Raw genomic sequence first — 11,296 nt, 5'->3', positions numbered from 1 at the left:
TTTTTTAGATGGGGAGTCTTGCTCTGTTGTCCAGGCTGGAGTGCAGTGGTGTGAACTCAGCTCACTGCAACCTCTGCCTCCCAGGTTCAACTGATTCTCCTGCTTCAGCCTCCCCAGGCTGGACTACAGTCATGCACCACCATGCACAGCAAATTTTTGTATTTTTAGTAGAGACGAGGCTTCACCGTGTTGGCCAGGCGGGTCTCGAACTCCTGACCTCAGGTGATCCACTCACCTCAGCCTCCCATAGTGCTGGCATTACAGACATGAGCTACTGTGCCCGTCCTAATATTTGAGTTCAAAATGTATTTGGGCCAGGCGTGGTGGCTCACACCTGTAATACCAGCACTTTGGGAGGTCAAGGCAGGCGGATCACCTGATGTCAGGAGTCCGAGACAGGCCTGGCTAACATGGTGAAACTCCGTCTGTACTAAAAATACAAAAAAAAAAAAAATTAGCTGGGCATGACTAGGGGTGGTGGTGGGTGCCTATAATCCCAGCTACTCAGGAGGCTGAGGCAGGAGAATTGCTTGAACCTGGGAGGTGGAGGTTGCAGTTAGTGAAGATGGCGCCATTGCATTCCAGCCTGAGCGACAGAGTGAGACTCCATCTTAAAATAAAATAAAATAAAAAATCAATTATATTATTAGTTACAGAGCCAAGTTACATATTTGGGGCTTTTTTCACATTGAAATGAAAACTCGGGGCCGGGCGTGGTGGCTCAAGCCTGTAATCCCAGCACTTTGGGAGGCCGAGACGGGTGGATCACGAGGTCAGGAGATCGAGACCATCCTGGTCTACACGGTGAAACCCCGTCTCTACTAAAAAATACAAAAAAAAACAAAAAAAAAAGAAAAAAAGAAAACTTGGTCCTTCCCTGAAAATAGTAATTTTCTTCAACCCATCATATGGGTCCAGTCGAACAGTCTCTCTGGGGCCTCAAAGTGTGAAGCCAGAGGCTGAGGACATGCCAAAGTGCAGTTCAAGGGAACTGCTCTTGAAGGTAAATTCTGGAAGGAATTCTTGGCAGGAATTGTAGGACCCGAGGGCATAGTGATTGTGTCCTTCCTGCTCACCTTGAGTTCTCAGAGGCCCACATTCTTTGGGAGGGCCCGAGACTGTCTTAGTTGACTTGTAGAAATGCCTGCTGGAGTCCTCACTGATATCTGGGCCTGGTGCCCTGGGGTGAGCCAGAGCAGCTAGGTCTCTCCTGTAGCATAGCATCTGACTTCAAGTCCCCTGTGAATTTTGTTTGGAGGAGGGGCTGCATAGCATGTGCCTGGAATTGAAAATCAGAATTCTTGTTTTAATAATAATGATATATGGCATTTACTACATGTCTACTTAGGCATTGTTAGTTCATTGCTTCCTACCAGAACCCTGTGTGATAAGCATTATTTCTCCCGTTTTACAGTGGAGGAGTCCAGGTCTGGGTGAGATCATGGGTTTCGTTTCTAGGAGGCAGCAGATCCTACACTGGAGCCCAGGCGTGGTAGTTCTCAGTTTCTGGTCATTACAGGACCGCCCAGCCCACAGGAACTTATTTCTTCCAAATATTCTTTTTTTTTTTTTTTTTGGGATGGAGTCTCGCTCTGTCGCCCAGGCTGGAGTGCAGTGGCACGATCTCGGCTCACTGCAAGCTCCGCTTCCCAGGTTCATGCCATCCTCCTGCCTCAGCCTCCGAGTAGCCTCCGAGTAGGTGGGGGACTACAGGCACCCACCACCACACCCGGCTAATTTTTTGTATTTTTGGTAGAGACAGTGTTTCACTGTGTTAGCCAGGATGGTCTTGATCTCCTGACCTTCTGATCCACCCGCCTTGGCCTCCCAAAGTGCTGGGATTACAGGCGTGAACCACCGTGTCCAGCCTCAAATATTCTTAATGAATAGCAAGCATTAACCTTAGAATCTTTTTTTTTTTTTTTTTTTTTTGAGACTGAGTTTCGCTCTTGTTGCCCAGGCTGGAGTGCAGTGGTGCCATCTTGGCTCACTGCAGCCTCCACTTCCTGGGTTCAAGCAGTTCTTCTGCCTCAGCTTCCCGAGTGGCTGGGATTACAAGTATGCACTACCACTCCCAGCTAATTTTGTATTTTTAGTAGAGATGGGGTTTCACCATGTTGGTCAGGCTGGTCTTGAACTCCCAACCTCAAGTGATCCACCTGCCTTGACCTCCCAAAGTGTTGGGATTACAGGCGTGAGCCACCGCACCTGCCTAGGATCTTTGTTTTTTTGTCTTTTTGCTTTTTTTTTTTGAGAAAGAGTCTCGCTCTGTCGCCCAGGCTGGAGTGCAATGGCAGGATCTCAGCTCACCGCAACCGCTGCCTCCCCGGTTCAAGCGATTCTTCTGCCTCAGCCTCCCAAGTAGCTGGGATTACAGGCATGCGCCACCACACCCAGCTAATTTTGTATTTTTAGTAGAGATGGGGTTTCTCCATGTTGGTCAGGCTGGTCTCGAACTTTTGACCTCAGGAGCCACCGCCAGCCTAGAATCTTTTTAAAATGGTGAGTGACGTAAAACAAAAAACACTTAGACTGTATCTATGGTTATAAAACCATTTAAAAAACACTAAACTAGGCCGGGCTCAGTAGCTCACTTCTGTAATCCCAGCACTTTGGGAGGCCAAGGCAGGCGGGTCACTTGAGGCCAGGGGTTCCAGACCAGCCTGGCCAACATGGTGAAAACCTGTCTCTGTTAAAAATACAAAAATTAGGCCAGGTGCCATGGCTCATGCCTGTAATCCCAGCACTTTGGGAGGCCGAGGTGGGCGGATCACCTGAGGTCAGGAGTTCGAGACCAGTCTGGCCAACATGGTGAAACTCCATCTCTACTAAAAATACAAAAAATTAGCCAGGTATGGTGGCTGGTATCTGTAATCTCAGCTACTCAGGAGGCTGAAACAGAAGAATCTCTTGAACCTGGGAGGCGGAGGTTACAGTAAGCTGAGATCGCGCCATTGCACTCCTGCCTAGGCAACAAGAGCAAAACTCCAACTCAAAAAAAAACAAAACAAATAACAAAAATTAGCTGGGCATGGTGGCGTGGCAGGCGCCTGTAATTCCAGCTACTAGGGAGGCCAAGGATCGCTTGAACTGGGGGGGCAGAGGTTACAGTGAGCTGAGATCTCACCAGCCTGGGCAACAGAGTAAGACTCTGTCTCAAAAAAAAAAAGACACCAGCTATTAGACTATTACTGTAGAACTGGAGAGTGTATTTGGTTAGCACAAAACTGGTAAGGAGGTTGATGTCGTAACCCAGAGGTGAAGTTACTTTTGTCTGAACTAAGATATTATATGGGGTGGTCTTCTTCAAGGAGGGTACTTGTGTAATGTCCACAGCACATACCATTATAAGGAATGTTTTATTTCAGTATTGCTGTCCCACCAGGCTGTGAACTTGCTGGTATATAGGATTTGCCCAGTACTTTTAAAATCCTTTGAAAACTCTTTTCATTTCTCTGCAGAGGTTTTTTTTTCCTAGCGTGTATTTCGTTCCTAAATGTTGTAAAACTGTTTTGGCCGAGCGGGGTGGCTAACACCTGTAATCCCAGCACTTTGGGAGTCCAAAGCAGGCGAATCACGAGGTCAAGAGTTCGAGACCAGCCTGACCAACACGGTGAAACCCCGTCTCTACGAAAAACAAAAATTAGCCGGGCGTGGTGGCACATGCCTGTAATCCCAGCTACTCAGGAGGCTGAGGCAGGAGAAGCACATGAACCTGGGAGGCAGAGGTTGCAGTGAGCCGAGATTATGCCACTGCACTCCAGCCTTGGTAACAGAGCAAGACTCCATCTCAAAAAAAAAAAAAAAAAAAAAAAAAAAAAAAAAACCACCTGTATTTTTTTTGGTAACTTTGTGCCGTTACTTTTTTTTTTTTTAATTCAGTGATATTTTGTCAAAACTTTTTTTGTTTTGTTTTTTGTTTTGTTTGTTTGTTTTAAAGACAAGGTCTCGCTCTGTTGCCCAGGCTGTAGTTGTGCTGTCATAGCTCACTGTAGTCTCAAACTCCTAGGCTTGTGTAGTTAGTTTGAATCGGGGGTTCTTTCAGCAAGGCTCTTTGGCTCACAATCATTTCATTTGTGTCAAGCAATAGAAGATAAATTAAGCATTTTCCTTCTCAGGATCAGACTCACATAAATATGTTAAAAAGTTTTAGAAAATTGTGAGATAAGATGCTACAGAGTCTGCCCCTAAACTTCTCTTTGACATTTGTCAGAATAAAAGTGCAAAATGAGGTTAAAATGGTCCTGGTCCTCTTAAGGAAGTAATAGATATGCTGAGTGGGTGGTGGGGGGTGGAAACAAGTAATACTTATTGAATATTTACAGGCCAGGCACTGTTCTAAGAATTTTTCACATATTAACTCACTCCCCAGAATAGCACTGTGGGCCAGGCACTTTGGGAGGCCGAGGCTCGCAGATCACTTGCGGTCAGGAGTTCAAGACCAGCCTGGCTAACATGGTGAAACCCGGTTTCTACTAAAAATACAAAAATTAGCTGGACATGATGGTGCACGCCTGTAATCCCAGCTGCTCAGGAGGCTGAGGCAGGAGAATCGCTTGAACCCGGGAGGTGGAGGTTACAGTGAGCTGAGATTGTGCCTTTGCACTCCAGCCTGGGCAGCAGAGCAAGACTCCAACTCAAAAAAAAAAAAAAAAAAACCAGCATTTTGGGGAAGGTACTTTTATTTCCATTTTTTAGATGGGGACTGGAAGAGCAGAAATACTAGGTAACTTGTCCTGGATTTTCATCCAGGTAGTCTGGATCATGGGCACACTCTTAATCATCCTTTAGTTCTGCTGTTGCTGTACGAGGTGACCAGAATGGACTCCTAGGATTCCCACCATGTGGGTCCTGAAGAACTGTTCTAATGCAAACATTTTTTTTTCTTTTTTGTGTCTTAAATGCAAACTTCTAAAATGGCATCACTTTTATTTGCATTGGGTACCCAAAGGAAGTAATTGTTAATAATTCTATAAAGCAAAAAATCATTCCTAAGTTTCTAAGAAAGTTCAAGTTTTTATATATTTGTATTATGGGCCATTATTAACTCTTAGATGTGTAGATTTTTTTTCCATTTTCCCCCAAATTTATCAGTATTTTGTTTTTATCCTTTAACTTCCTTTGCTGCTAAGAATAAATAGTTTTGCGTGCAGGTATGCCCTTGTGGGTGTCAGTGCTGAGCTCTAACATGTCTGAAAAAACTGCTTTTCTACGTTCCTACACAGAATACTTCTTACTAAACTAGATGTGTAGAGTTTCCCCTACAACGGTTTAATTCAGTTCTCCAGCAGACGCCAACTGGGTGTTCTTCAACTTAATCCAATTATAGCACCATCTATCCGCAGATAGTCTTAGATGCCACAAATTAAAGGGCTCAGTCCCACAAGACTCTCCCCATTTCAGATGTCCGTTGAAAGACCATGCTTCCCATACTTCTGACGTACCAGTTATAAACTCGGGTTTCTATGACCTCTTTTTTTTTTTTTTGAGACAGAATCTCTCTGTCTCCCAGGCTGGAGTGCAGTGGTGCGATCTCAGCTCACTGCAACCTCCACCTTCCGGGATCAAGTGATTCTCCTGTGTCAGCCTCCCAAGTAGCTGGGATTACAGATGTGCACCACCACACCAGCTAATTTTTGTATCTTTAGTGGAGACAGGGTTTCGCCATGTTGGCCATACTGCTCTCGAACTCCTGACCTCAAGTGATCCACCTGCCTTGGCCTCCCAAAGTGTTGGGATTACGGGTGTGAGCCACCACACCTGGCCCCTCTCTTCTTGAGTTCTGTAATTTGCTAGAATGGTTCACAAAACTCAGGGAAACACTTATGTTTTCTGGTTTGTTATAAAGGAGATAGATGAACAGTCAGATGAAGAGGTACATTGCGTGAGGTCTAGCAGGGTCCCAAGTACAGGAGCTTCTGTCCACATGGAGTTGGGGTGCACCACCCTCCCGGCAACACAGAAGTTCATCAGAACTCATTGTTCAATAGATTTTTTTTTTTTTTGAAATGGAGTCTTGCTCTGTCACCAGGCTGGAGTGCAGTGGTGTGATCTCGGCTCACTGCAACCTCCGCCTCCCGGGTTCAAGCGATTCTCCTGCCTCAAACTCTCAAGTAGCTGGGAGTACAGGCATGTCCCACCACCATGCCTTTTTTGGTTTTTTTTTTGTTTTTTTTGTTTTTTTGAGATGGAATTTCGCTCTTGTTGCCCAGGCTGTAGTGCAGTGCCACGATCTCGGCTCACCGCAACCTCTGCCTCCCGGGTTCAAGCAGTTCTCCTGCCTCAAACTCTCAAGTAGCTGGGACTACAGGCATGTCCCACCACCATACCTTTTTTGTTTTTGTTTTTGTTTTGTTTTGTTTTGTTTTTGAGATGGAGTTTTGCTCTTGTTGCCCAGGCTGGAGTGCAGTGCCACGATCTCAGCTCACTGCAACTTCCACCCCCCGGGTTCAAGTGATTCTCCTGCCTCAGCCTCCCAAGTAGCTGGGATTACAGGCATGCGCCACCACGCCCAGCTAATTTTGTATTTTTAGTAGAGACAGGGTTTCTCCATGTTGGTCAGGCTGGTCTCAAACTCCCAACCTCAGGTGATCCGCCCACCTTGGCCTCCCAAAGTGTTAGGATTACAGACCTGAGCCACTGCGCCCGGCCTAAAAGACACTTCTATCAGGAAATTCCAAGGGTTTTAGGAACTCTATACAAAAACCAAATATACCTGTTGGGATTCAGAACACCGTACTCCAAAGTGCAGGGCTTTGGCATGCTGAGTACTCCAAACTAAAGGAGATTGGAAGGGGCTCAGAAGCAAAGTCTCTCTGGCTTCCTGCCCTCCTGTTTCTTGTCCTTCTTTGTCCCCTGGCCAGTCATAGAAACCAGAACTCTTCTTCCCAAAGGCAGGCCGTAGAAACTAGATTCCTCTCTCCTAAAGCAGGCCATAAAATCTAGAAAGGTCACTTTCTCCCTTTACCCTTTTCCCTTAAAGACCCTTATTTCACAGGGGCCCTGCCCTATATGGCAGGAGGGTTGGGGGTGAGGAGTCTACACAGAGAGGCCAAGAAGAATCTGAATAGACAGGCCTTACTGGGTTACCCCCTTCAGTCTATTCTCATTAGGTCATACTTTGTCCAATCACATTTCTACATGGCTGTCCATTCTTCATCAAACCGAAGCATAAGAATAGTTTTCTCTGGGTCTTTCATTTCTTTTCTTTTTTTTTTTCTCAGTTTTGTTTGTTTGTTTGTTTGCGATAGGGTCTTGCTCTGTTGCGCAGGCTGGAGTGCAGTGGCACAACCTCAGCTCACTGCAGCCTCAACCTCCCAGGCTCAAGCAATCCTCCCACCTTAGCCTCCCAGGTAGCTGGAACTACAGATGTGTGCCACCATTCCTGGCTAATTTTTTATATTGTTTTGTAGATAACGGGGTCTTGCTATGTTGCCTAAGCTGATCTTGACCACCTGGGCTCAAGCAATCCTCTTGCCTTGGCTTCACAAAATGCTGAAATTACAGGTGTGAGCCACTGCACCTGGCCTGGGTCTTCATTTCTGAAGGCTCTGATCACTCAGGAAATTAACAAGTGTTTTAGGAGCTCTGTATAAGGAACCAGACAAAGGCCAACTATCTATTGGACAAAGACCATATATGTCTTTCTCATCACACGCCGTGTTTTATGTTTCTCTTCCTCAGGCAACACAGTGCTTCTCCTCATACTGTGCATGCAGCACTCCTTCCCAGAGCCCGGCAGATTGTATCTTGACCTCATTCTGGCCATCTTGGCCCTGGAACTCATCTGTTCCCTGATATGTCTCCTCATTTACACAGGTGAGAATTACAACGAGCCTGTTCTTATAGGAACCTCGAACTGCTTCCTTTCCTCCCAGTTTAAAGTATAGCCCATTATCTTAGCGACAAGGAAGTTCTCTGTGTATCTTAGTGGTGGCCACATGCAGGCTTCTTTAATTTCAAACCAACAGGAAGGTACAGCCACCACCTGTGAGACCCCATTCTTTTAAGATTGTGTCATTAATAAATTTTTGTCAACGCAAGTGAACCTTTTCCATTAAAACAAGACATGTACTTTTTGGGCTGGGAAAGGTGGTTCAAGCCTGTAATCCCAACACTTTGGGAGACTGAGGCAGGAGGATCACTTGAGCTCTGGAGTTCAAGACCAGCCTGGGCAACATGATGAAACTCCATCTCTACAAAAAATACAAAAAATTAGCCAGGTATGGTGGTGCACAATTGTGGTCCCAGCCCCTTGGGAGGCTAAAGTGGGAGGATCACTAGAGCCTGGGAGGCAGAGGTTGCAATGAGCCGAGATCACATGCCCGCACTCCAGCCTGGGTGACAGAGTAAGACCCTGTCTCCTAAGACAACAACAACAAAAACATCCGCAAACTTTTGCTTCTCTGAAGGCAGCTGAAATGTCAGCTTGACATTTAAAATTAAAAATTAAGAAATAGGCCAGGGACAGTGGCTCATGTCTGTAATCCTAGCACTTTAGGAGGCTACCACTTTAATAGAGATGGGGTTTCATCATATTAGCCAGGATGGTGTCTAACTCCTGACCTCAGGTGATCTGCCCGCCTTGGCCTCCCAAAGTGCTGGGATTACAGGCATGACCCACCGCACCTGGTCCCAAATTTTATATATTCATCTGCTTAGTGAAGTTTTCATCCACATGTCCCACAGGCACCAACAAGATCAGAATTGAACAGAACATAATTTTCTTCAAAATTTTGGCCGCGCACGGTGGCTCAAGCCTGTAATCCCAGCACTTTGGGAGGCCAAGGCGGGCGGATCACGAGGTCAGGAGATCGAGACCATCCTGGCTAACCTGGTGAAACCCCATCTCTACTAAAAAATACAAAAAACTAGCCGGGCGAGGTGGCGGGCACCTGTAGTCCCAGCTACTCGGGAGGCTGAGGCAGGAGAATGGCGTAAACCCGGGAGGCGGAGCTTGCAGTGAGCTGAGATCCGGCCACTGCACTCCACCCTGGGTGACAGAGCGAGACTCCGTCTCAAAAAAAAAAAAAATTCCCTCCATCCTAACCCTCCTCTTCTAGCTCAGTTAATAATACCAGCCTGCATCCACTTGATAAATCAGAATCCTAGAAATGTAGGAGTCATCTACCTTCTTCTACCTCACTCCCCAAGAACTGGATAGGATTGGGGATCGTCAGTCATCAGTCTTACTCAGTCTACCTGTCTTTCAGCTCTGTCTCTTTTCTTTGGTCCCTGCCATTGCCTTGGTTAGGTAGGTACTCATCATCTCTTGCATGGCTGTATCCAGTAGACACATAACAGGTCTCTTTCCCTCTGTCCACTGATTCATATTTCTTATTCCTGCCAACGTGATCTTGTTCATACTTAACTGTGATTGTTAACAGCTTCCCTGCTCAGAGTTTTCTAACAGCTGAAGGAAAAAAAATCTGAAGTTTTCATGTGGCATAAAAGCATTTTCTTTTTTTTTTTTTTCTTTTGAGACGGAGTTTCACTCTCGTCACGCAGGCTGGAGTGCAATGGTGCAATCTCAGCTCACTGCAACCTCCACCTCCTGGGTTTAAGAGATTCTCCTGCCTCAGCCTCCTGAGTGGCTAGGATTATAGGCGCCTACCACCATGCCCAGCTAATTTTTATATTTTTAATAAAGATGGCATCTTACCATGTTTGCCGGGCTGGTCTCAAACTCCGGAGGTCAGGTCATCTACCTGCCTCGGCCTCCCAAAGTACTGGGATTCCAGACATGAGCCACCGTGCCGGGCCTGAAAGGTTCTCCTCGAATGGCCTCTACATAGCCTGCTCTTCAGGAATGATGGTGAGATCCTTTCAGTGACTGCCGGTTGCTCTGAGGATAAAATCTAGATGCCTTAGGCTGGGCCTGGTGACTCACACCTGGAGTCCCAGCACTTTGGGAGGCCAAGGCGGGCGGATCACTTGAGCCCAGGAATTTGAGACCAGCCTGGCCAACATGGTGAAACACCATCTCTACTGAAAATACAAAAAAATTAGCTGGGTGTGGTGGTGCACACCTGTAATCCCAGTTGGGAGGCTGAGGTGGGAGAATTGCTTGAACCTAGGAGGCAGAGATGGAGGTTGCAGTGAGCCAAGGTTGGGTGACAGAGCAAGACTCTGTCTCAAAAAAAAAAAAACAAAAAAAAAAAAATGTAAATGCCTTGCATGACACACCAGCCACTCCTGATGCATTCTCTGCCCACCTTCCCAACCTCACCCCTTGTCCATACACCCTCACACCCATACATACGTGTAGGTTCTCAAGACCATAGCATTTGTTCAGACTCCTCCTGCACCTGAAGCACCCTTCTTTATTCTCCTAGTCTGTGTGATTAATTCCTGTGTTTCTCTCAAGATGGGCTCAAGCTCTATCCTCTTTCCCCTCTCTAATATCTCCTGTTGAGTTAGGCACTGCTTTCCAGGCCAAAAAGCAGCTTGACAACTCCTTGTGCAAGCCTCTTGCACAAGCTTCTGTTGAAGGTACTTTCCATACTGTCTTAGAATGTAGGCTTATTATCTCTGTTTTCCCCTGGACCAGAGGAAGTCATGATTTCTGAATTAGATGGCTGACTGGTTGCTCAACTTCTCTGGGCTTCACTGGGGGGTAATAAGTGCATCCACTTCATGCAGGTGGTTATGAGAACTGAATGAGGGCATCCATGTAAAACATTTAAACTGTGCCTTGTGTGTTCTAAGTGCACAATAAATGTCAGCTATTATTGCTATTTTCAATACTAATGTAATCCCTGTATTCGCAGGGCTTAGAACAGGCCTGGCACATAGTAGACTTTGAAATATTCGAGGACATTAATAAGAACAGCAAATTAGCATAATTTGAAAAAATGAAACTAGACTTGTTTTTCAGAATTCGATATAATAATGACTTTATTATTTTAGTGAAAATCCAGAGATTTAATAAAGCTAAACCAGAGCCTGATATACTTGAGGAAGAAAAAATCTATGCTTACCCCAGCAATATTACCTCAGAGACTGGATTCAGGTAAGATGTAGGTAAGAAATAAAATAATTGAGATTTTTCCCCTAGAAAGCTAGAAACCATTCTGATGCTTGGAATTTGTGATCGTGTATTTGTACTTTTACATTTGTTTGATTTGTTTATCCTTTCAGCTGTATGAAATCAAGTCTAAATCAGGATATATAAATGTATTAAACAGACCATATATTTGATGCAAAAGTAAGATTAACCACTTAGCCAACCTACTTAACCTCTAAAGAGCTTTTGACGTCATTAACCTCCTTGAAGCACCTTTTTTTTTTTTTTTTT

The 11,296-nt window shown here is 45.5% G+C and overlaps 1 protein-coding gene across 1 annotated transcript in view; it reads left to right on the top strand.

Annotated features, from left to right (window-relative positions):
• Nucleotides 1–11,296, top strand: part of TMEM192 (transmembrane protein 192) — a gene marked incomplete at its 3' end in the record, with an annotated part of 31,139 nt that overhangs the window by 17,651 nt on the left and 2,192 nt on the right. Inside the window, exons 4-5 of the mRNA XM_017873943.1 lie at nt 7,684–7,818; nt 10,909–11,011. Of these exons, the coding sequence (XP_017729432.1) occupies nt 7,684–7,818; nt 10,909–11,011 (238 nt within the window). The remainder of the gene's footprint in view (nt 1–7,683; nt 7,819–10,908; nt 11,012–11,296) is intronic.

The sequence above is a fragment of the Rhinopithecus bieti genome, unplaced genomic scaffold (genome assembly GCF_001698545.2).
Source record: "Rhinopithecus bieti isolate Rb0 unplaced genomic scaffold, ASM169854v2 scaffold_5260, whole genome shotgun sequence".
In the NCBI taxonomy this organism is placed as follows: Eukaryota; Metazoa; Chordata; class Mammalia; order Primates; family Cercopithecidae; genus Rhinopithecus; species Rhinopithecus bieti.
The sequence above is the reverse complement of the archived record's forward strand: the minus strand, read 5'-3'. Positions and strand labels throughout refer to the sequence as shown.